This window comes from Acomys russatus, chromosome 1 (genome assembly GCF_903995435.1).
Source record: "Acomys russatus chromosome 1, mAcoRus1.1, whole genome shotgun sequence".
NCBI classification, from domain to species: domain Eukaryota; kingdom Metazoa; phylum Chordata; class Mammalia; order Rodentia; family Muridae; genus Acomys; species Acomys russatus.
In genome coordinates this window covers 14,817,757-14,843,950 of record NC_067137.1, presented here as the reverse complement: position 1 = coordinate 14,843,950, position 26,194 = coordinate 14,817,757, and the positions used below count along the sequence as shown (strand labels likewise).

Sequence of the window (26,194 nt, the reverse complement as noted above, 5' to 3'; positions counted from 1 at the left end):
TCGATGCCTCCAACAGTAGACAAATATTAAAAGTCCTTACAGCAAACCATATATTGCTAGCCTCATAGTTACTGCTTAACTACAAACGTGTTGAGTAATCAGCCTTATAAGCAGTCACTAGACAGTCGTAGGCTTTTAAAACAAAAGATATAGTAACAGCAAAGGACAAATTAAGTGCTAATGTGAAGGATTAAGAAAAATGACAGAACCAGTTATTGCTTATGCTATAAAAATTTGTAGCAAGTTTCATTTTGATTTCTGGATGTGCTTTTATTGCTCATTTTCCCTTCATGTACCTACTAATCATGAGCTACAGTATTGGTGCCACCAAGTCATCCTATCTCTCCTCATGACTCTGTCTGATGCAGCCAAATATCTGCTCATGAAATAGAACGCTTCTTCACTGATAATTAAGGATCTTCCTCCATATCATCTGGATTGGGAGCCATAATGAAATGCTTTGGGTATTCGAGGTTGTGTGTGTATGCATGTATTTCCCAGCGAGCGTCATCACTTTCGTGTGTAATGTAACGTTCTCCAATGCGAGTTTCAAATTCTCTGAGGTCAAGCCAAGTCTGATAGTCCTACAAAAAGAAAATGATTATGAACCATAAAAGACAAGATACTGCCAGACCCTCCTTTTGTTTATAATCTTAGTTACACAACTGACAACTTATTCCTAAGTTCTCATTGTAGTATTTTAAGTTATCAACGTTAAAAGTAGTTCTTAAAATCTGAAGTCTCTAGTAAAGGAAAGGAACTAATTTCTGGAAAATTCTCTGAGGTGTTTAAGCTAGCTAATAGTAATCATGAAGAATTGCTCTGTGCAGCTGGAGGCATACATTTACTGTTCAAAGCAGGGACAGCGCAGAATCTGTGACCTGCTTAACTCACTAAGCACTGAACCCAGGGTGCATCTGTTTGATGTTCCTATAAAACAGTGTATAGCTTCTCTGCGTGTGAATTTCTGTCTTGGGACAAATCTCTGTAATAACTCACAGATGAATCAGACCAAACACAAACAAACCTTTTAGAGAGCATTTAAAATAAAATATATTGAACAGTATGCCATGACAACCTTAAAAAAAATTTTTTTTTTTTTTTTTTTACTGTTTCTGCTCACTGCCTGTCAATACTGACTTGAGTGATCAGCTACACAACTTCCAGAGGCTGGAGTCATAGCACAGATAATGACTAAACAGGGCCTAGGTTATCCCAAGAAATGTGCTGAACCGACTGCTTTTACAGTGGGTTCACTAGCAAAGACAAGCTCATAGGAGGCTAAGATGTAGAATACTTTTTTTTTTTTACCTGTAGCCAAGGATGACTAAGAGATTTGTCAACACTGTAACGTTTTCTCATCTTCACTTGAAGCAAGTTGTTTATCAAATCAATTGCTAGATGAAAAGGCAAAATTAGATACATGAGTTTAGGGGTATGGAACCCAAACTGTGACCCTACCTGCAGGAGGGCAGGTTGACCCACATAAAGACGGCATGGAGGGATTTCTGCTTCTTTAGCATTTAGAACTTAGCATACACAAGTGACCATGGATGCTTCCTGTAGTAAAGACGGATGCCGACCTTTTATGTTACTAAGGAGGCAGGCAGAGTGCGGGTTACATAGGTACACTGAGCCAGATGGCTCAGCTCATGTATGCCATACCACAGTGTGACACGAACTGTTTCTAAACTATGCAGTACCTTGATTTCCTCATCCTCACACTGTAATTGCTGAGAAGATGAAATGAGCTTACTGTAAAAGCCTAGAGTGTGCTTAGCGTACAGGTGCTAAGTATTCATTACTGTTATTTGAGGGTGAACAGAACAGGCTCTGGCTCCAGGTAATTTCCACTGACACCACAATGCTCTCTCTTCCCTGACTTGGTTTGAAAAAGTGGCAGAAGTCACTCCTCTTCATTAAATACAGTTGGAATGAAGTAGTGACACTAACAAAAGTTCACACTGTGCAGGTTTTAGCAAACAGGGTCGGGGTGATTTGGTATCTATAGTGACAACTCAGCACATTTACTCAGTTGTTTAGAGAAATTGAAGCACTGCAATCACAAAAGTCCATATTGACCACAGGCTATAAGGCACATTTGGAATAATGACATGCAAGCCTTGTCCCAACCTGCAAAGGCTTTCTTTCCCTAAGTATGTTATTAGCTTCCGTGTTTCAAATTTTTCAAACCCACACCTATTCTCTCGACAGTGTTCACTATCTGCATCAATTTCAGGAACTGTTTCATCCCACCTTCTGAGTAAGAATCAGGAATGGTCAAGCAGATGACAGGAGCGGCCTGTGGGCCACACTGCCTTTAGATCTCTGAGACAGCTTTGAAGATCACAACCTCCTAGTGGACCTCAGCTTTTCTGTTATAGGTGAAACTGGCAGACTGCTGCTTCTGACAGTCTTCTCAGGTTAGTGGGATGCTTTTCAAGCTGTCATCTGGCCCAGCAGGCATGGGAAAGTAAGAAGACCTACTCATTCTGAGGACTGGCTAGACCTGCCTGTGATAGTCCTCGGTCCTTCTACCGTATCTAAGCAACTGTTTACCAAGGTTGGCATATTCCACCGCTATTTAAAGAATACCAACTTCATTCCTTTTCCCTGAGGAAAGGTCTTGTATAAAGCTCTGAAACCTCCATGCTACTGGGAGCAGTATACATACCAGTGGCATACTAGTATGCCGAGGGCCCTGACTCATGCTTGACATGCATTACAAACTAAAAACTGTAGCAGGAAGCTTCCTGGTAAGCGATCAGAACTGAAGACATGAGCTGCAGATAGAAAAGCTCATTCTTGGTGTAAGTGCATGAACTAAAATTGTCTAAGTCAAGGAGTTCACAGTGCTGTTCTGAAGATTGGGATAATCAATTATCAAACCATATCCTTAAGAAAAAAATGTCCAACTGTTAGCATAAGCAGATCTGAATAGCTTAGAGAAGGGGTATTCACACAGGTCTTTGAAGGATTGTAGTAGTGAGGAGGAGGGGTTGTTGGCAGGACACCTAAGCAAGATGCAGAAAAGAGTTTAAGAAAGGTATGCAACTAAGTTTGTGTAAGAAGTAGGAGGTGAGGCTGGAGGGTGCTTAGCAAGGGCCGTCCCAGAAGCCTATACCTGCTGTGGTTAAAGGGAAGCCAACTGGGTGAAATAACTGGTTCCTGCACATGATCTAGTAGCAGTGACTATTAACTAGAGAAGAGACTAGTGGCAGCACAGGTGAGAAGGTACTAAAGTAGTTTCTGGAGGAGGCTGTTGGGGCCTGAGTTACTGCCATGTCTAAAAAATGTAAGAAAAATAGAGACAAAACAGTTTAACAGTAGAGTGCTTGGCCTTGCAAAGTGTTGCACATCTTTAATCCTAGTACTTGGAAGGCAGTGGCAGGCAGTTTGAGGCCAGGAAGAGCTACAAAGTGAGCCCTATGCCAAAAATGAAAAGATGATGACGACAACAATAACACTGATGAAAATACAATAGAGTGCTCAAAGACTGGCAACGAGTGAGGGAGATAGAGACAAGATTATTTGTAATCACAAAGATTTTAGACTTACGGTGTGAATCTGTAATGAATTCATTTTTACCTTCACTGGAGATCTCTCGCCATGGGTTCGGTGGGTACATAAACGCAGCATTTTGGATCTGGTCATTTATGTCTTCATCTTCATTGAACGGAAACGTGCCGCTGAGGCTCACATAGACGATGACGCCCACTGACCACATATCTAGAGAACGGTTGTAACCTTTGCTCCTGAGAACCTCGGGGGCCAAGTAGGCTGGAGTTCCCACCACTGACCTCCGGAACGACTTCTCACCAATGATGCGGGCAAACCCAAAGTCACACAACTTCACCTAGAAATAGAATATGTAAAACTTATCAATTATGAATCAATACCTGTCCCTAGATATGCTCAATGCACTTAACCAGTGGTACTGACTATACACAAGACAGCTGTAGACGGGGAAACTGAAACACCACTGACCCAGAGGCAGGCAGAGACAGCTGTAGACGGGGAAACTGAAACACCACTGACCCAGAGGCAGGCAGAGACAGCTGTAGACGGGGAAACTTCCCCAGAGGCAGGCAGAGACAGCTGCAGCTCTGTGATACCTCAGTAGGATGAAGAGCTAGCCTAGCACTTATTTAAAGAAAGGTTTGCACTTTCTCTTCCAGAATGTAACCTGTCCACCTCGCGGAGCAAGCACGCCGCTCTGTAGTTTTGATGAGATGGATGGAGGGTGCTGACCTTCTATTCTCTGTATGTAAGAACTGTGTTTCAGTTTTGAACCCTCAGGGTCCTCTCAGAATCTAGACACACAAAAGGACTCAATACATGTTCTGCTGCCTGAAAAATAAGCTACAGTATTTCAAAGCATCCTCCATTTTACTTAAACTATCTACTGCCAAGGGTGCTACATATTAGCAGGTAAGTAAAACAAGGCTTATAGATGATAATGTGACCAGTTGAAAAGCTATGAGGACTGAGTGCTTTCTATGCTGATGGAACTAGTCACTCCAGATGGTTTAGGGTTGAATAAGGTCACCATAACCACGACTGTGTTCTCCTCAGGAAGACTGCTCAGGAAGTATGACAGGCTTGGCTGAGGCCAGGACACTTCTCTTGCTGCATCATTTTAGATTATGTTAGATTTGGTTATTAATCATTATAGGTATGCCTAACAGGCAAATGCCAAGTACTTCTGAGAAGAAGTGATCTGACTGACTCGACTTAGGAAAAGTATTACTGTAAACCAAGAGAGAAGGGATGTAGTGTCTACAGAGCCACAGTGCAAACAGCTCCAGGAGGTGTTTCTAGTATATGTCATGATACATGTCTTATAAATAAAACATGCAGTGTCATAGCTGAATCTTGTGACTTCCCTCTTCAGATATTTGAAGGGCATAACAAAATGTGTGGTTGTGAGCCACATATACATAATCAGAATCATGCCCTGCCCCCACTCCAAAATTTTGTTCCTTGAGACCTATTTAAATCTGAAAAAGTTTTAATGAACAGCAGCAATATAATAATAAAGCCCGAATTTTAGTGGCTTAGCTGCTGACTCCAACTGGCAGTTAGAAACGACAGTGGTGTGCACTCAGAGCTGGGCTTTGATTTGGGAGGGTACCGTGCAGACGTCATTCGTCAGAACGGTTCTTTTTTTTTTTTTTAAATTTTTAAATTTTTAATTTTTTATTAATTTATTCTTGTTACATCTCAATGTTTATCCCATCCCTTGTATCCTCCCATTCCTCCCCCCCCCATTTTCCCATTATTCCCCTCCCCTATGACTGTTCCTGAGGGGGATTACGTCCCCCTATATATTCTCATAGGGTATCAAATCTCTTCGTGGCTACCTGCTGTCCTTCCTCTGAGTGCCACCAGGTCTCCCCCTCCAGGGGACATGGTCAAATGTGAGGCACCATAGTACGTGAGAAAGTCATATCACACTCTCCACTCAACTGTGGAGAATATTCTGACCATTGGCTAGATCTGAGTAGGGGTTTAAAGTTTACCTCCTGTATTGTCCTTGGCTGGTGCCTTAGTTTGAGCGGGACCCCTGGGCCCAAATCTGCCTATCATATTGTTCTACTTGTAGATTTCTAGGACCCTCTGTATCTTTTTATTTTGCTATTCTCCCATGCGTCTCTCATTTAGAGTCCCAATAGGATGCCTTCCCCTCTGTCCCAGTTTCCTGGTAAGTGAAGGCTTTCGTGGGACATGCCCCTTGGGCTAGTATGCAGATATAAGTGAGTATATACCATTTGATTCTTTCTGCTTCTGGGTTAACTCACTCATTATGATCATTTCTAGCTCAATCCATTTATCCACAAATTTCAGGAATTCCTTGTTTTTAATAGCTGAGTAGTATTCCATAGTGTATATGTACCACAGTTTCTTTATCCACTCTTCTACTGAGGGACACTTAGGCTGTTTCCATGTTCTGGCTATTATGAATAAGGCTGCTATGAACATGGCTGAGCAAATTTTTTTGTTGTGTGCTGGAGCATCTTCTGGGTATATTCCAAGGAGTGGAATAGCTGGGTCTTGAGGAAGCCCTATTCCCAGTTTTCTGAGATAGCACCAGATAGATTTCCAAAGTGGCTGTACTAGTTTGCATTCCCACCAGCAATGAAGGAGTGTAAATTTATATTTCTTTCTTTCTTTTTTTTTTTTTTTTTTTTTTCGAGACAGGGTTTCTCTGTGTAGCCTTGGCCATTCTGGACTCACTTTGTAGACCAGGCTGGCCTCGAACTCACAGCGATCTGCCTGCCTCTGCCTCCCGAGTGCTGGGATTAAAGGCGTGCGCCACCACGCCCGGTCAGAACGGTTCTTAATCAGGTTCTGGAGAGTGTCTCACCTGAGGAAATGGCTCTGCTGATGCAAGCAGCACATTTTCGGGCTTTAAATCACAGTGCACAATATTCTTAAAATGTAGGTTCCTCAAGGCAACAAGTATCTGTAAGGAGAAAGGTTTTGAGAGGAGCAGCTGAGAGCAAAGTATGATGACAAACAGGCATGAGAACCCCACAATGAACGTCACTACTTCACATGCTAGCCGAAGGCCCGGAGAGATGCATGGAGCTCTTCTTGCAGAGGGCTGGGTTCAGTTCCCTGTGCCTTCAAGGCAGCTTAACTGTTTTAACTGCAGTTCCTATGACCTCTTCTGACCTCCACAGGCACCATGTACACATGCTGCACACATACATACATGCAGGCAAAGCACTCATACAAATAAAATAAAAATAAAATAAAATTTAAAAGTGATCCTACCCTTTCAAAAGGCTTTTAAAACCCAGAAAATCAGCTAAAACCCACTGAGACTTCTTGAATTGTATAATAACTTCCAAACGCCACTACAGTTAATCAAAATGTAGCTATAAGTATTATTGTTTCACTTGTATTAAGGCTACCAATCCTTAAGTTTCTGAATATATAAAAAGGGTGTTGTTCAATTATCTAGTTTCAAGGTAGAGTTGTAATACCTGTGTGACCATGAATTTAGTAATTCGCTCTGGAAGTCGACTTTTTTCACTGGACAGAATCATTTCCAACATATCTCCGTGAAGTTTTTCCATCACTACAAAGACTCGTTCTGGGGTTTCAAACATACATTCCAGATTTACAATCCCAGGATGGTGCAGATTCTGAAGAGAAGTGGCAGGGTATTTGGGTGGTCAACTTCAGGAAAGAACTAGTCTGACCATGAAACCATGTGAAACGCTGCAATGATTACATGAGTACAGTATAGAAAAACTAGTTTACTCTCACCCCCTCACAGAAGCTTCTTTTTGCATCAGACAGAGGCCATTACAGAAAGGCATAACTAGTCAAATGCAGAGATCAACTGACCATGGGGTACTCAATACCCACTGACACACCTACAGCACAACACACTGAAGGTTCAGAATATGTACAAGAGCCAGAAGACCAGGAAGCCTGTGGCGAGACAGTGTCTATATAGGACAGAGAAGCTACATCTGTGCAATTCAGTAAAATGGTTGCCTAAAGAGGTGACATGCCGCCATGGATGGCAGAGAACTCAAAAGGCCTACCCATAAATAAACCGCTAAAGGTAAATACTGACTTCTGTGAGGGGGAGGATCAGTCTGCTCCAGGAGTGAGCCCAGATAACTCCAATCCCAAGTGGTGAGCACTAACATACGTACACATGAGCAAGACTAAATGAAGCCAGCAGATTGTACTTATAACTTTGCATATATATATGCAATAATAATAAAGAATAAAAAAGTTTAGAAAAGAAACTAAAAGCATATAAGATAAAACCACAGGTACTCTTTCCCAGCTGTGTGCTGGGAAGGAGAGTCACTGAAGGGAGACTGTCTGTCTTCCATTCTGTCTTCTTCTCAGGATGTTTCTGTGTTTCAGCTCAGGCCGCTCACTTCACTACACACCTCCTCCTACCTCCCACACAGACCTGACACCACACTTACTGTAGTATTTTCTTTCTTCTCCCTTCCTTATTGTGTGTGTGTGTGTGTGAGAGAGAGAGAGAGAGAAAGAGAGAGAGAGAGAGAGAGAGAGAGAGAGAGAGAGAGAGAGAGAGAGAGAGAGAGAGAGAGAGAGAGAGAGAGAGAGAGAGAGAGACAAGTTACACATGGAAGAGTGGCTAGAATGTAAATGTTCCCTGACTAAATCTATAGAATCAATATCAATAAATAAGGTATGATGTGACAATTTTGTTTCACAAAGTATTTGTGGTACAAGTTCTCACTTGAGGAATATTAAAGTTCATCTTTAAACCATGTAAATATATAAATATTGTTGAGTTTACAGACTGTCAAGGAATACCTAAAGTGACCATTTTACAGATGCACAGGCATAGACAGACAGACAGACAGACAGACAGACAGACAGACAGACACACACACCCTCTCTCTCTCTCTATCCTCCAAAAAAAATTTTTGAAAACAGTGTATCTGGAGACATCCTAAAACACCTAATTGTAACACATATACAAACAACCAGAATTCACTATGTGTATTAACTAAAGATTCTGAAGTTCAATACTCAGTCTAGGGCTCTGTCTGTGATCAAAGCCAAAGCCAAATTAATCCTTAGATAAAGATGCTTATGTTTATTGTTCTACATATTAGTTGAACAGCAAGATTTTAAAATTCAATGAGAAAACACCAACAACACACTCACATTCAGAACCTATATAAATGCTATTAGTATTCTACATAAAGTTAGCTTTGCTGGAAGTAGGCTTCATATGAACCTGGGGGCTAACAGATCAGAAATTTTTGTCATTCCTCTGAAAACATGAAGTGATTGTTATTTGCCAGCCATAGTAAGGCTAAAACATGGGTCACTGACCTTTGCTTTCTGTCTAAGAATCTTAGGTGCAGTCAGCTGTACCACTCTCATAGAAGTAGATGGAGGGCTAAGAGCATTAACTATTACGTGGATATTTCTTAAATAGCACGCAAAAGCCATACGATGGGTATTTGCATATTATTATTTACAAGATTCAGAAGATAGAACGATCAAGCCAATTTTTTATCTTCTAGACAGTAACTTCCAAAAGAGATAAAAACATTAGATTGAAAGAAAACTATAGCACTTTATTTTATGTGATTTACATTTTGCTAGCATCTGTAAAATAGACTTTAATAGAGTAAGCATGGTGGTGACACCTGCACTCCAGAACTCAGGAGACTTAAAGCTGGAATCACTATGAGATGAGATTATCTTGGGCTACACAATAAACCTTGGCTCAATAAAACCAGAACAATAAAAATCCCAACCAAACCAAAGTAAACACCACCAAACTTTTAATGAAGTAATACAATATGAGGAACTCTGAACTAACAGAACACCACATTACAGTTAAAAGGCACACTTTTTAAAATCAATGTTTAGTTGTATGGTAATTAGTATATTCACATTATTTATGAGAATTTGATGAACAAAACAATAACATAAAAATACAGCAGAAGTAACTGAATTTTTTCTTTATTTTTAGACCTTTCTCTTGGGAAAAAAGGTTCTAGACAAAGTGGTATTACAGAATAAAATAATAACAGTTCCTTTAAACTTTTAAACATTATCCTAATGTTTAAAAAAGACTTGCATCATTAAATTCAAAAGTTCAAAACAAACCTCTAAACCTATCCTTGTCTGCATCATCTAAAATACTCATCCAAAGTCCCATCAATCAAAATCCAAGCCTATGTAAGCCATTTTGACTTTTTACCTGTAAAATAGCCACTTCGTTCCGCAGTTGACTCTCTTGCTTTGTGGGGAATCTCATCTTATCGATGACTTTAATAGCCACGTCCCTTCCAGTCTTTCTGTGCTTCCCTGTTAAAGAGGAAAATAATTAAACCGGCAGCTCACATGTAACAGAAAGCTCCATTGGGAAGTTGTCTACAGACTGAAGGCAGTTTCATGACCTGAAATGGTGTAACGTCTTCATGAACCTGCTTGCTGCGAAGTAACAGACCATGGTAGTAAGTGACAGCTTTTAAGTGCCGTGGCGAGTCTTCAGAGACTGCCAAGATGGAAATGCTATACTAGTGAATCTTATTCTAGGTTCCCCAGGTCAGCAGAGTGATCATCTACAGTATACCCTCAAGCTCCAGACCTTCATGTCCTAGGTATAAAACAAGTAGGCAGCATTATCTCCCTGCTTAAATGCTCCAGCTTAAGAGGTGACCACAGCAGGTACACTTATTTGTTAGCTCCATCTAACACGCATGTGACTTGTTCTCTGCCAATCTACTAACTTGAAAATCATTCACAACTGTTTTGTGGACACCACACTAACAATTGGGCTACTTTAAAAGACTAGACAAACAGGGCGTGTCTGGTAAGATGGCAGCAGTACTTCAGACCATGGTCTCTTCCTGCAGGAGGTCTTCCAGAGGTAAAGCGAACACATCTGAAGTTGCTGCAAACCACAGATACCATGCGTGTGTAAAACCTACACGTGTTCTGGGTGAGGCACAGCAACACATACTTGGAATACAAGAAAACACAGACACCTCTAAGGCGTCCCTGGAAGTTCAGTAGGAAGATGAGAGAACCACAAAGAGTTACAGGCGCTGTGGCAGGAGGATGCCCACTGTGTCGCAGGAGCACCAAGGAAGCACAATCTGCTTGTTAGTGGAGAGATAGGACGGGAAGAAAACACATTAGAGCAGTGGTTCTCAACTTGTTTGCAGGTCACAACCCTTTGGGCGCTGTCCAATGACCTTTTCATAGGGGTCACTTAAGACCACCTGCATACCAGATAATTACATTATAATTCTTAACAGTAGCAAAATTACAGTTCTGAAGGAGCAACAAAAATAGCTGCATGGTCGGGGTTCTCAACACCATGAGGAACTGTATTTAGGGGTCGCAGCATCAGGAAGGCTGAGAACCACTGCATTAGAGAAAGCCCTTCAGATAAGCCTGGACACCAATGTTCACTAGAGGAACAAGGGATGGAGAAGGAGCAGAGGTACAATACGGAAGCATACAAGTATGACAGGAAGATATAAAACACTAACTACAATTAGAATGGAGGTTACACAGACAAGAAGACACTGTAGCTGGCTTACTCCAAGAACAACGGGCACAGTCTGTACGTCCAAACGATAAGCTCAGATGCTGATTTTCTGTAAGGTTCACTCCAAGAGCGGTATGAAAGAAGAGTAGGAATGAAAGAGGAAGCAAGGGCTTGGCATTCTGTCTTGGATTACAGCATATGGAACTCTTTCATATACACATGAGTTTTAATTAATTCTTGTAAGTCTATGAGTGCAATTCACTTTATCACTTTCAATAAGGAGATGGCAAGATTTTGAGACACAAGCTGGGGTGTGGTGGTACACGCCTTTAAGCCTAGCATTCAGGAGGCAGACACAGGCAGATCTCTGTGAGTTCGAAGCCAGCCTGGTCTACAGAACAAGTCTGGGACAGCCAGGGCTACATACGTAAAGAAACCCTGTCTCAAATAACCAAAAAAGAAAGAAAGAAAGAAAAAAAAAAAAAAAGATTTTGAGACACAGAAGCAAAATAGGTTTCATCAGTATTCTTAAGCACAGAGCAGAATAGGGTCCAGGTGTTCTGACCTGGTAGAATATCCAGTCACTGAAGGTGAACGCTGCCTTTGCATTGGAAACTAGTGGGAAGCACACTCCAGTGGCCAGTCCACACACCCAACACAAACACATCTTTATGAATGAGCTACAAGAAGAGATAAAGACTACTGTAAAATAATTTCCTGATTCTGTTACTACTAGAATTTTGGAACTGAAATGAAGGGAAACTTGGTCTTAGCGAAAAGAAATTTATTTAGAGGATGCAAACCAGCCTTAGAGAAAAAGGACACTTGACAGAACTGTGAACTAAAAGAATGCCAGCTGTCCTAAAATTTTCAATTTAGAAAATATGTATATAAAAGGCTATAATCATTTACCTCCATAAACAATGCCAAACTGGCCAGAACCGAGCACCTCGTCTGCAAAGATCTGGTAAACGCTGCTGATATCCTGTCAAGAAAGCAAGCAAGGTCAGCTTTCTCCACTTAAGACCGTCAGTGTCTCTAACTCAAATACTTACACACGGTTTAATTTTCATGTCAGAGTCGAAAAATTTTATAAAGCACAAAATATTTCATGAAGCACAGGCTTCATAGCCCGATCTTATATGATGATTGAATATGCAAATATAACTTATTATTTAAGGAGACCTTTAGGAGGAGCTGGATGTGGTAGCATATACCATTAGTCGTAGCACTCCTCCCAGGCAGACGCAGGCACATCTGCGAGTTCAAGGCCACCCTGGTCTACCCAGTAAAATCTGCCTCAAAAATAAAATTAAAAACAAATAGGGCTGGAGAGGTTGCTCTGCAGTTAAGAGCACTGTCTACTTATCCAGAGGTCCTGAGTTCAATCCTCAGCAACCACATGGTGGCACACACCCATCTATACCCTCTAATGCCCTCTTCTGGCATGCAGGTGTACATGCAGATAGAGCACTCATACATAAAATAAATACATAAATAAAAAACATATTAAAAAATTTAAAAAACCATTTTCAATTGAAAACAAATATCATATTTAGTAGTGATCTATAAAAAGAATTAAGAAAATAATAAAAACAAAGTTTTACCAAAATAGAGACTGCTATCTGGACTTACAACAACAACCACCACAACCCCCTCAGGCTAGGGTTACAGCTCAGCCGGTAAAGTGCTTGCTGTACAAGGAGCTCAGATTGAGTCCAGAACCTACTTTAAAAAAGATATGCATGTTGCATCTCTCCAATTCCCGTGCAGGGAGATGAGATGTGCTGGTAAATGAGCATGCCTACACTACTTAGTGCGCCCCAAACACCCCCTCCCCCAGCACAGTGGAAGGTGCTCAGCAGGAATGATGCCTGAGTTTTCCGTATACATGTGCATTTAGACCTACACAGAAAATAAGAGACCTAAATCCCAGAGTGTGTTGTGCCAGAACTGCATTACGGGTATGACTGAAGAAAGATGAGTATAAGCCCATTTATCAGATCCAAAGCTTCAGCCTTGAAACAAAGACCAATGGACATGTATGTACATACATGCTAAGTTGTAATGAAGACCTTAAAGGTTGTAAGAATCATGTGTATATGCTTATCAATCTCAACCATATTTTAATTTAAGTGACCACATTTTGGTTCGAATCAAATTAGACATGGGCTTTTCAAGATAGTTGAGGCCAAAGTGGGCTCTTTCTTCTCCTTAGCCACGGCTTCATGGGTCATGTAGAGGTTTCCTACCATGCTCCTGGGATTCCCCTTTCTTTCCTCAATATGGAATCTCTTTTAGCCATCACCAGGACACGAGACACAGGGTTATACCTCCTGGAGCTTGCTGTCTCTTCCTGACACTCATGCTCTGTTCAATCTTAGAAAGCCCCAAACTGATGTTAGAAAACTGTAATTGCTTGAAACTCCAGGTGAAAGAGATATTTTTATCAGAGAACAATATAGAAACATTTTCTAGTATATTCATTTGTTTCTTTCAATCTGATCCAAAAGGTAGCAAAGTGTGGCCTTGGCTTTCTCTAGGGCTCTTGATCCATGGTGGTTAAGTTCTTAAAATGACTGGACAAATCAAAGGAATAATTTGTGATATGTGAATATTACTTGAAATTCAAATTCCAGTGACCATGAAGTTATTACAACAGTCATGCTCTTGCTTGTGTAGGTATTTGCCACAGTCGGAAAGCTGGGTTCCCTGCCACGTAACTGTTTAGCATCTGGCCCTTTACAGGAAAAGGAGCCGCACTCAGGTGTACTGCTCTGTAGAAAGTTCCCTCTGTAGATCACTGGGCAATATTCTCATGCCCCCCTCTGAAGTGAAGAAATTCCCATTTTTATGATGAAGCAAAATCTACCCTAGCTTCTCTCTTAAAGCAGAACTGCTTAGGGACAGCATCACTATGAAGTTTAGCTTAGTGTCTTAGCTCAGCAACTGCTCAGTACATGTGGTAAGATTTTCACATTCATTCCCCTATTTTAATTATCCGGTCTGCACATAAGGGATAGAATTATTACTTACCACATTCTCCTGAACCTGACAGTTAGATACGGAGATACTGGTAGCCAGATCTTCTGTAAAACATAAGAATGAAATATGAGAAAAACACAAAATTGTTACCACATGCCTTAACATTATTTACTGACATGAAAATCCATAGCTTATCAAGATTAAAATTTACATCAATATAGACAATATATTAAAATGGTATATATAATACTAATTCATCAACAAAAACTGAGTAAATAAAATATGACACATCTACCCAAAATAATACTCTAGCTAATCAACAACATAGATCTGTGACTACTGAGTCAGAAAATTAGCCATGATGTCCTCCTAAGGGCAGCTGCTGGCATGGCTCAGTGTTAGAGCATCTGCCTGCTATGTATGAAGTTTGAGGCCCCAGATTCAATTACCAGCACTGCCAGGAGCAAAAGAAAAACAAACAAACAAACAAACAAACAAACAAGTTGTAGAGTAGGAGTGTCTGAATTAAAACTAAAAATGTTACTTCTGATGAGTGAGTGACGTAGGCTGGGAAGTGAAGACTGTAGTATTTATATCTATATGCTGCTTATATTGCTTTAAAACACAAAAGGCATGTGCCAGGACCCATCGCTCAGTGGTTAAGAATACTGGCCGTTCTTGTAGAGGACCTGGGTTTGAGTCCCAGTACCCAACCATCTGTAACTCTAGTCCTAGGGGACACGACATACTCTTCTGGCTCCAAGGGCATCATTCACATACGTGGTGCATGGACAGGCTTACAGGCAAAACACCCATGTACAGTTTTTTAAAAAGCACTCATAACTTTCATAAGTTTAAATTAGATAAATTTAAACAGCGGTACTGAAATATACCTTTTATATATTAGAGAGTAGGTAAAAAAAAGTTTATGAAAAAGATTCCAGAGTATACGACCCTATTTTTTGTAAAAGGAAAAATAAAACAATGTAGCAGTTGGTTAGGCTCCTCTCCTCCCCGGTTCTCCCTCAGCTAAGACATCTATATCAAATTACTAACAGTAGCTTCCTGAGGCAGAGACAGGGCTGGGACGGGGATAGACTTTTCATATGTCTCAAGGGCTTCCTCAATTCAAATGACACATTTCTACAAAGTTTTGATGAATTACTGTGGTAAACAAAGAAACTAATAAGAAAAAAAAAAAGAAATAAAGCAGAACAGTTATTAAAGATCAAAATACCTTTAAGACAACCCAAAGAAACAAAATATGAAGCTTCTGAAACAACTCTACATATTCAAAAAGTAAGACTCACTAATATAAGCAAATTCTTCATCTTAAACGAGTAGCACAGGTTGGGGGGTGGCTCAGTGGGCAAGAGGCTTGGATCTGAGTTCAATCCCCAGCACTTATGTAAAAAAGCCAAGTGTGGCCATATACAGCTCTGTAGATGCAGAGACAGGAGGATTATGGGAGCTTGCTGGCCAGTCAATCGAGCGGGATGGCTAGCCCCTGTTTTCGTGAGAGACTGTCTCAAGGGATCAGAGAATAACAGAAAAGGACCTGATACTCTCCTCTTATATTCATCGGAGAAAGGAATTCTATTTAAAAACATTAAGCCAATTCAAAATTATATTAAGTAATTCAAATTTTCTATTTTTTTAGGGACACAGTCTCACTATGTAACCCAGGCTGGCCTGGAACTCTCTATGAAGGCCATGTTGCCTTAAACTCAAGACACCCACCTCCCTCGACCTCCAGTAGTTCTGGAATTAGAGGAACATACCACCACACCCTGTAAGTACTTTGGACATTTAAATAATGATCAAGAAAAGGCACACCAACAGAATTACCGGGCCTGCCATTGCCTTTCAAGTGTTTTGTTTCCTAGTTTCATCTTTTTATTTTCTTTCAATGGCCTCCTTTATTCAGATCCATCCAATTTTAATTCCATTGGTTCCATACTGGTTGTTGTACAGCCAGCCAGAGCAACAAAACAGGACTGTCACTTAAGTTTCAGGCACCATGCCAAGTACATTACATGCATTTATTCTTCTTCCCACTTTAGATGAGGGAACTCTGGAGTCCAAGATCACATAGAAACATGAGCAACAGCACTGTGTCTAACTCTCCATGATCTTCCCTCTTCCCTCTAGGATTCTACCTCAGAGACTTTTAACTAAGCCTTTGGAAATTAAAGTAAAATGTATGCACATATGTCTCTATTATTTCTGGAGAAAGGGTTCTTAGTTTTGATTAAGTGCTAATTCTGTCTAAAACTCCTCAGGACTTAAACACTGTTAACCATCCATCTACCCACCTTCCTCAGGTCATACTGAGCATCAAAGAGGTACGATCACTTCATCCTTCTGATTGTACCTGTTTTCCCAACCAAGGCAGGACCACCTCTTCTACCATTTTATTTATCTCTGCTTAGCCAACCCTTGACTGCAGTCTGAATTACAAATCATTTTTTTTTTTCTTTTATGAAGTCTCTGCTTTCCATATCTGGGTCTACAGTAAAACATTCCTTATTTTATCTCTATACTGCATTGCATATGCATGATACATCCATAATGTATCATATCCGCCTGAAGAGCTTTTATTTCTCTTTTGGATTTTAGTTTTAGGCCTAACATAATGTATGAAGCAACTGCATGAAATAACACAGATGTATGCATATATGATGGCACCCAGCACAAATCTATAAAGTATTAACTAGTGGTACTGGCTATTAAAAACAAAACTTAAGCATTAAAAATGCAAAGCACACCACACAAATATATCTACAAATGCATAAAACAAAGAGAAGCCACCAAGAAGCTTCTACTTACTGTGGTCTTTTCCTTGGCCTGGAGAAGTGCAAACACTTGCTTGAGGAGTAACAGGCATGAGGGCCTGCCGGATTGCCTTTTCCCAGCTCTGCGCTACATCAAGTCCGACTCCAGTGGCAGCGAGAACAGGATTAGGAGAGCTGCTCCCATTGTTCTCACCAACAAAGTATACCACGGTATCAGTGATGATTTCAAAACAGTGTGGGTTACTGCCTTGTGAAATGCTAGTGAAATCTTGTGGCGAAGATATGCGGAGAATTTCTGAAAGTGGAATTTCCTGCAGTAAAAAAGTTGAGCATTGAAAAACTATGAATACATATTTGTTGTTATTAATTTATTAAGATCTAATTTACATATATGAGTGCTCTGTCTTCATGTACATCTACATCCCAGAAGAGGGCATCAGATCCCAGTATAGATGGTTATAAACCACCATGTGGTTGTTGGGAATTGAACACAGGACCTCTGGATAGACAGTGTTCTTAACCACTGAACCATCTCTCTAGCCCCTTGTTTTTATTTTTAAATACACTAAAGAATCAAAGATTTTTATGAATGCCAGTAAGACCAACATAGTATACAGCATATGGATTACACAGCCAAGTATTATGGAATGTCTGTCTTAAAAGATCTGATTGTCCAGCAATGCCAGAGGCAGATCATGGAGTGTTAGAGACTCAGGGCATGGGAAATGTGTAAAGTACCTGCTATGCAGGCAGGAGGACCTGTCAGGTCCCAGGTGTTAGGCAGGGACAGACGGATCTCAGATCTCAGAGAGCTCACTGGCCAGCTAGTCTATCCAAAACAGTGAGCGCCAGGCTCTCCCAGAGGACCTGGGTTCAATTCCCAGCATCCACATGGTAGCTCACAACTGTCTGTAATTCCAACTCCAGGGGAGCTGACACCCTCACAGACATACATGCAGGTAGAACACTAAATAAATCATAAAAATCCCCCCCAACCCCCCAAAAACCAATAGAAAAAGAATCCTGAGCCAGTAGGGTTGGTTAAGCATTCCTTCTAGTCTATACACTGGCCTAAATTATTATTTAATGTTTAGTCCAAAAACATAGACAATTCATTTTGTGTGTGTTTGTGTGTGGTGTATATGTATGTGTGTATGTGAAACGGAAGTAGAGGACAGCTGCTTCAACAAAGACTTAACAATAACCTCTGTGCACTATATTAGGCAGTCATAATAAGTACACTCACATAAAAATGAAGTTAACCATGTAAAATTTTACTGAAACTAGAAAGTACAATATCATAACATTTTAACATTTTTTAATATGGAAAATCCTTACCTTATAATATTTTGAACCAGATTCATTTTGAAACAATGTTAGACATTTGCTGTCAAGCCTCCAATAATGCCTCTTTCTCTATTAAAAACAGAAGTCAGAAAACCTGGTTAAAAAGTTACTCCTTCCAAAATAGTGGCAATTTTCTTTTAATATCCATTCCTCTATTGAGTGGGCTTAAATATCAAGGTTTAAGTTTTTCAAAATATAAAAAGGAAATCTAGTAAAAAGTATCAGTCCCCCATTCCATACATAACCCAAGTATGTTGTTCGGTTTTATGCAGTTTACTTATATGCTGAATTTCTAGATGCTGTCAAGAGATAAACAGAGCTACTCCCCAAACACTGGCAGGCAAGACCTCAGGCCCCAACCACGGCCCAGCCCAGCCTTCTGTAACTCCTCACGCTCAAGGAGCTGACAGACCCAGGCTGCACTTGTTAGGAGAGAGGGTTTTTGTCACGGTCAGCAGTCAGCGGAGACACATAACTGTTCAATGTACTGAGAATGTAAGACTCGGCGCTCAGTCCTAAACGGGATATTGATATTTACCCCATCACCACCAGGGCTTAGGCAGCATTACACAGGTGGCAGAAAGAGCCAGAGGATGAGGAGGGGCGCTGGGAGATGCCACTTTCAGGGAACGACATAGTTGCGATCATGTACTCACAGCAGCTGTGCTACCTATACAAGACCAAGCCAGACAAAGCCCTGGCATGCTCAGAGTAGCTGATCTTCAGGTCTCACCCCTTCACAAGGAGCCACTAGCAGGGGACAGTTGCTGGGGGAAGGAGACTCCTTTGCCTTTTGAGGAGGTGGCCAGTGACAGCTTACATCCTGGGCACTGTGGCCAAATGCCCAGGTATTTATGGGTAGTACTTGTTAACGTGATTTAGTGGTTATCATACACACAAGAAAGACAAGAAGTTGAAAGGGTGATGTGTTGGGGGCAATGGGAACAAATGGAATAGATATGATATTTCACTGTATGCATATATGAAATTCTCAAAAGTATAGAAAAACTTAAAAAAGATACCAAAAGATGGTTTTGGTAGTGTTAAATAAGATGACCTAATTTACAGTCCTATCTACAACACAGAGGTGACTACTTAGCTCAGTGGTTTCAACCTTCCTAATGATGTGACCCATTACTACAGTTCCTCATGTTGTGGTGACTCCCAACCATAAAATTATTTTTGTTACTATTTCATAACTGTAATTTTGCTATTGTTATGAATTGTGAATATCAGTGTTTTCTGATCTTCTTAGGTGACCCCTGTGAAAGGGTCAATTGACCTCCCAAAGGATCACAATCCAAACGTTACTTAGACTCTTTCTAAACTTTTTGATTTTGATGTACCAAAAAGAAAAAAAATAAACACCTATTATGTCAATGCAAGTCAAAGGTGATAATCCTTTTATTATAAACAAAACCACACTTTATGTATAAAAGTAATTTTATTTCCTTTTCTGTGATCTCTCTTTTCATATAAAATTGCTTTTTTTTAACTGTACAGTGGCCTTTTTTTTTTTTTTTTACTATCAATTTGTTGGCTTTATTCACATATTCTTGATTAGCTCTTACTTAAAGTATGAGGTGAAATGTTTTCCCGATTTGTCATTTGTCTTGTTTTTGGTTTGCCAACTACAGAATTTCTTTCATGAGATTGGTTCATTTATCACCTATCCCCAACAAGGAGTCTTTATAAAATCACTGTTCCAACGTTTCTTCTACGGGTTTAACCTGAAACTGTTTAAGTCGTTGATTCATTTAGTTTTGTTACATGTGAAGTGTGATTTATGTTAGAGTCATTTTTTCCTCCAAATGGCTATTTAGTTACCCACAGACTACTTACTGAATTATCCACCATGAGACACACCCACTAACGTCTCAAATATGTGTATATTTCTTTTAAGTTCCAGTTGAAAGGACATGGATTGTAAACAGATCTGTACTGCTGTTGCCATATAAAACTTTACTGAAACCAGCTGAACATATTAAACACTTCATATGTTTTCAAATATTTTTATTCTTTTTGAGCATTTTATAGATGCATACAATGTATTTTGATCATTTCACCCCCTTCTTCCCCCTAACTCTGCCTTGATCTCACCCCCACCCCCAAACTTAAAAATAATCCAGAGTCCCATTGGTGCCGCTCATAAATTCCTGGGTATGGGGTCATGGTGTATGGCTGACTAGGAGCCTTATCCTGAAAGAAGATCAACTTTCTCTCCCCAGAAGCCCTCAGGTAGAACAGGGGCTTCTGAGGCCCTCCCCTATGCAGTGGTGACTGGCTTGATCTTGCAGGTAGCTACAGCTGCTGAGTTGATGAGCACAGCTGTCTTGTCCTGTCCCAAAGAGACTGTTTCACTCCGGTCCTCGCCAACTCTGGCTCTTACAATCTTTGTGCCTGCGTTCACAGGGGTCCTGAGCCTTGGGGAGAGGAGGTATGACATGGCTGTCTCATTGCAGCTGAGCACTCCGCAGAAACTTACTCTGCAGTTTGACCAGCTGTCATTTTCTGTGTTAACTGCCATCCTCTGCAGAAAGGGACTTCTGCGAGGAGGTCTGCACACTACGGCTATCTAACTTGTCACTCTTAAACAGCTCACTAGAGACTATTCACATCTTAATGGCTTCTGATACTCACTGACTGCCTGCTACATGCCGAGCACTGCCATGAGTTCTTCCCATATATATCAGCTCGTTTGGATGTAGGAAAAGTCACTACCACTATGCAGACTTTATAGACAAGAAACTGAGGCATAAAGAAAAATAAGTAGCTGTGCCATGCTTGCAGTCCTAACAGACTTACAAGGGCGAAGCTTGGAGCCAGCATGCTTAGCTACGCCATTAAGCTGAGTCTTCCTCTGCTGTCCTGTTATGACTGTATGGTTCCTGCTCTCTGCTATACTGATCCAAAGACAGTATGTCCATTTACACTGCTTATACACATAAGACAACCGCTTCCTACCTTACTACAGATGACTGTTCATATGCAATTCTAATTCTTCCCATCTTCAGCTACAGTTACGTTGTGAGTCCTTACTTCGATGCTCCTTTGAATATTCACTATTGCTCAAGCCTCACTTTTACACATTGCTGTAGTGTATGTAGTCTTTATATATATATATATTTCATCCTTATCTTAATTCACCAAGTGCATGAAGTAGAGACCATCATCAATTTTACTGGCATATGCAAACGTGTGTGCTTACTGACCAGGTTGTCCCTGCTGGTGTAGTGGACCATCCACCCCTCCTTCACCATTGTGCTGCTCCTCCTCTTTGTGTGCTTGATGGACTGCACAACCCTCATCAATGGGATATTATTGCTTGTGGATGGACTAAAAAATATTTAAAATTGATCATCAATATTTTCAATATCTATTTTAAAAAGCATCACACATACTACAGCCTCACCAAGTTTTAAAAAGATAACTGAGCTAATATTTTTCAAAATATCGTAAGAAGTCAGTGACTTGAAAATAAATTAGCCCTGTTACACAGATAAACAGCTAACTTATCAGACTATTACAACACTGTGACTAATCATGTTTGCTGTGATCTTTTCTGGGAGGACATGGACACACATGAGAGGGCGGAGAGGGGGTGGGGAGATGAAGGATGGAGCAGAAGGGATCTTCCAGCCAGCTGATCTGGAGCCTGGGAAGTCATTTGGGTTTGCTGCTGAGGAATTTTCTTGCCCTAGGCAGAAGAATAAATTCATAAGGCAAAACATGTTTACTCAACTTTATATGGCTCAAATTTCAAAATCAGTTGATCATATTAGAGAAAAAAACTGTTAGGGAAAATTATTTATAGGTATTAAGAAAATTAAACACTGTAATAAGTAAAATCAGGTTATATTACAGCTGGAGAAAATGTGCAACTTGGTGTGTGTGTATGGAAACATCTCAGGACCGTAGTCCTCACTGCTGATTTTACCACCTGGTAACCTGTATCTGTGAAGAAACCGGTTGCTTCAATTAATGGTCTAATACTGGCACCTTGAGGGAGCTGCTCCAAAGCAAGATATTTTATCTAGACTCTATTTAAATGAAGTCCTTTTCGGTTTAAGAAAGTAGATTCTCATACTTTCTATCTTGAGTAGATGGCAAAGGTAATACAATTTATTTTAGAAATACTGTGGTAAATGCAATAAAGAATTAGCCAAGATTTAATTAGATTTTAAATTATATTTTAGATTCCACTTAAAGAAATGCCACCTTTCCTAAATAGGAGACCCCGACCTGCCTTTGCCTTTGGCAGCAGCTTAGTGAATTACCTGATTGTCTTAACAGGCTCTTCATCCCGCTCCACATCCAGATCAGCCGGGTCCAGGAAGAACATTTTGTCTTCTGGTGGGGATGGCTCCTCTGAGTCATCCAAGCCCCGGCTGCCATCGCTGTTCATATCATTATTGTCAATATCCATTGGTATATCTGCATCAGTTCCCAGACTGGAAGGCTCTAGGAAAAGTTTTAAAAGAACCGAGTTTAATATTAATAGAATATCAATGCATCTAATCAGATCAGTCTTAAAATTAACTAGGAAAAAAGCTTTAAAGCTTTAAAACTTGAGAAAAATATCCTTAAGATTCAAGGTGAGGGAGTCTTTGTTTCTTATTTTTTTACCTTATTTTTTTTTTCCAGAGCTGAGGACCCAACCCAGGGCCTTGCCTAGCAAGCACTCTACCACTGAGCTAAATCCCCATCCCTTTGTTTCCTATTTGTGTGGTGTGTGTGCTGGGGATCAAATCCACGGTCTTGCAAATTCTAGGCAACTGCTCTACCACTGAGAAAGTATATGTAAAAAACAGCAGATGAAGGGGTTGTATTCAGAATATTTAAAGAAATTCTAAATTCAATAATAAAAGACCAAACAGTTACTTAAATACTGATGGGCTATAAATCAGTGCAGTGGCTTTGGAAGTCTGGCGGGTCTTCAAGCTGTTAACCACTGAGTCACCGTGTATCTACCCACGTGAAAGGAAACCTATGCCCATGGACAAGTAATATTAATGTGTGCACAGCAGCACTGTTCCAAGCAGCCCCAAGGTAGCCACACCTCAGACATCTATTGCCTGGTGACTGCATAAATCAGTGCAACAATTTCTCAGACAGTGGTATCATTTGTCCGTATGAAGAACTAAATACTGGCAAAGGTTAAAATATGTATGAATTCTGAAAATATTATGCTAAGTAAAAGGAAACAGCCACTAGCCTACATATTTATTGTATAACTACATACACAATTTTTTAAATAGACAAACATAACAGTAGAGTAGGGTGTGACTATGAATTATATAATTTTTGGGGGGGGGGGGAATGAACATTCGTAACAGTAGACAGAGTAATGGCCACATAACTTTGTGAATATATCAAATGGGTAAATTATAAAACAAACTAGAGCTCAGTAAAGTTGCTAAAAAATATAGCATCTAGTCATTATGTCCACTGTAAATGGAAAAAGGATCAGTATGTCAAATTATCACAAAAACAAAGCATTTGAACAGGCAATTTGGTGGGAGTGGAATGGGTACACAGATAACCAGCAAACACTTGAAAGATGTTCAAACTCATGAGTAACCAGAGAAATGCACATTAAAATAGATATATAGCATTTCATATCCATTTGTAAAAAGGTAGAGAGGCACAGAATACAAACGTGTGAGTTTTAAAGCTAGGTAAGACTTGAGGCACACTGGAAAGCCAATCATACACTGCCAATGATGTTAACTAGCCATGGTGCAGAGGGCAGGGTTACCTCAAATCTGGGTATTCAATCTACCTTCTAAGGTGACAGTAATGGAGGTAGGGCCTGTGGAGGTGATCAGGCCGTGAAGGCTCTGTTCCTATGATCTGCATTAGTGCCCCAAAGAGCTAATTCACACCATCCGGCATGTTACAATGTAGCAAAATGGTGCCTTCCATGAACCAGGAGGTAAGACTGTCACCAAATGTAGACCATGCTGACACCCTGGACTTCTCAGCCTTCAGAACTAAACAGACCCAAGACAACTGAAAACCATGGAAAGATATGCAGAAAATGTTAACTAAATTTTCAAGGATTTTTAAAATTTTCAATTCTTACCCTATTCCTAAAAAACTACTGATTTACTTTTATCAGTCACATAAACTGTTAAGGGCAAACTATGCTGGGATCTTAGAGCATGTGTTCTTTACTCCTTCCTTCCAAAAACAAGTAATGGCTTCACTAGTGTTACTTTGGAAGAGGACAGTCATAGATTACTTGAGAGAAAAGGACTTAGACTAATGAGCCAGACATGGGTTCAAATTCTAGCTCTGCCACTTCTTGACTCTAATTCTTAGGCAAATTGTTTAATGTATTTGTGTGATAGACATTTATTAGAATTACCTGAGAGGGTTGTTCTTACATTTAAAGTCAATAAATAAAGAATAAAGATGACTGCCAGATTTTAAGTGCATCTGGAAGTCGATATGCAGCACCACTGGATATTGGAGGCTGAGTAGCAAGGTCGCTAAAGGAAAGATGGAGGCATTAACTACTGTGTCGTGTCACTGACCTCTGTACTCTGCTTAGTTATTAAGTCAGAAGAAAACCTTAGACAAAGCCAGTAAAATAGAATATGTAAACGGTTTTACCCAGACAGTACACAGTAATGACTTTTTCTGATCTTCTATAAAAGTTAAGAGAAATATGTAATTTTACCTCCATTGAAAGTAACTTCGCCAAGGCAGTCTCTTGGTACTTTGGATGCACAGCGTTTATGGCAGTTGAATTTGCAGTCTAAAATAAAGATAGTCAGCTTATTATTTAAAAGGTAAAACCAGATACAATGACATTTCCTTTAAATCACTCAAAACAGTGTCTTCCTCTAAGAACTAAAGTCTTGGATGTAGTCAGGTCTCAACTTCTGATAGCATTTAGCAGTGTTTTTCAACTTTTCAGTTACCTAACCCAACCAGGGACCAGCTCCTTTGTGTAACAAAGCTAATGCCATTTGTACGCTGCAGACACCTGGCAGCTCCACATCTCCTCTTCTTACTTCATGCAGAATCTAATGGCATGTACAGATTTTCTACTTACCACCCATGCGGTCTTAGACCTAATTTAAATGAGAATGAGTGAGTGCTATTATTTCTCATATAGTTGCTCTGATTGTATTTTTTAAGAGTATAAAACATGGAAGATAAAGTAATTTGGCATATATATACATATATAAATATAAATTTTCTTTTTTTAAACCACAATTAGAATTTTTATAGTAAATGTTTCTGAAACTCAGATATTTTAAACTTGTATTTATTATAAAGCATACACGTAAGTTGTACCAGGAATGTAACCAATCTTACCTTTACACTGCATTCCTTGGCGAAAAAGGCCTTTCAGTAGCCGCTTGCAGTACTGACATATTGTTGGACGGCCGTAAGAGTGGACAGCAAATGTGTGTGGAACTTTGACCCTGCACATCACCATCTTCTCCATCCATATTGGACGGCCACTCCAGGACGGGATTCTCTTACTGGGCTCTTGGTGAGTGTGAGACTAAAACACCAGTAACTTGGGTCAGTGTAAGTTAGTATTAAAAAACAAAGTGTTGGGAGCAAAACATAAGCACAAGTTACTTATCTGGAATGCTAAAGTCAACATTTGAAAACTGTGGACCTCAGCAGTTTCCTGTGGACTTAATTTACCACATTTGCATAAGAGAAGTACAGATCTTTACAAAGTATGGAGAATTATTTTAAAGAGTAGAGAAACCACGCTGAAAAGCAGTATCATTAGGATAGTGTCAATGCAGGCTCCAGACTACTGCACAGAACTACTCATTTGACCTAACAGCGGGCAATTCACATGGCAGTCCAGCCATTTGGTTTATCCCTCTACATTTCCAAAATAGACCCTTTAAGAAAAAAGGCCCTTGCCAAAATCACAGCTGGTGTTGAGAAGATAGAATAAAAATGTTGAACAAGGTGTGATCACAGGGCCAAATAATGAGCATTTCATGATGCAGCCCCTGTCTAGTCTTGCCCTCCTTCCGCAGTGAAGCGCCCAATGGACTTG

General features: G+C 40.2%; 1 protein-coding gene across 1 annotated transcript in view; it reads right to left on the bottom strand.

The window, feature by feature from the left end:
• Positions 1-364: 364 nt before the first annotated feature.
• Positions 365-26,194, bottom strand: part of Prkd3 (protein kinase D3) — a 65,979-nt gene continuing 40,149 nt past the window's right edge. Inside the window, exons 6-19 of the mRNA XM_051166080.1 lie at positions 25,483-25,675; positions 24,839-24,916; positions 22,431-22,614; positions 21,366-21,489; positions 18,145-18,222; positions 16,841-17,117; positions 14,063-14,115; positions 11,939-12,011; positions 9,728-9,834; positions 6,993-7,154; positions 6,368-6,466; positions 3,589-3,856; positions 1,312-1,397; positions 365-584 (exon numbers count right to left, since the gene is read on the bottom strand). Coding sequence (XP_051022037.1) covers positions 411-584; positions 1,312-1,397; positions 3,589-3,856; positions 6,368-6,466; positions 6,993-7,154; positions 9,728-9,834; positions 11,939-12,011; positions 14,063-14,115; positions 16,841-17,117; positions 18,145-18,222; positions 21,366-21,489; positions 22,431-22,614; positions 24,839-24,916; positions 25,483-25,675 — 1,956 coding nt within the window. The 3' untranslated portion in view covers positions 365-410. The remainder of the gene's footprint in view (positions 585-1,311; positions 1,398-3,588; positions 3,857-6,367; positions 6,467-6,992; positions 7,155-9,727; positions 9,835-11,938; positions 12,012-14,062; positions 14,116-16,840; positions 17,118-18,144; positions 18,223-21,365; positions 21,490-22,430; positions 22,615-24,838; positions 24,917-25,482; positions 25,676-26,194) is intronic.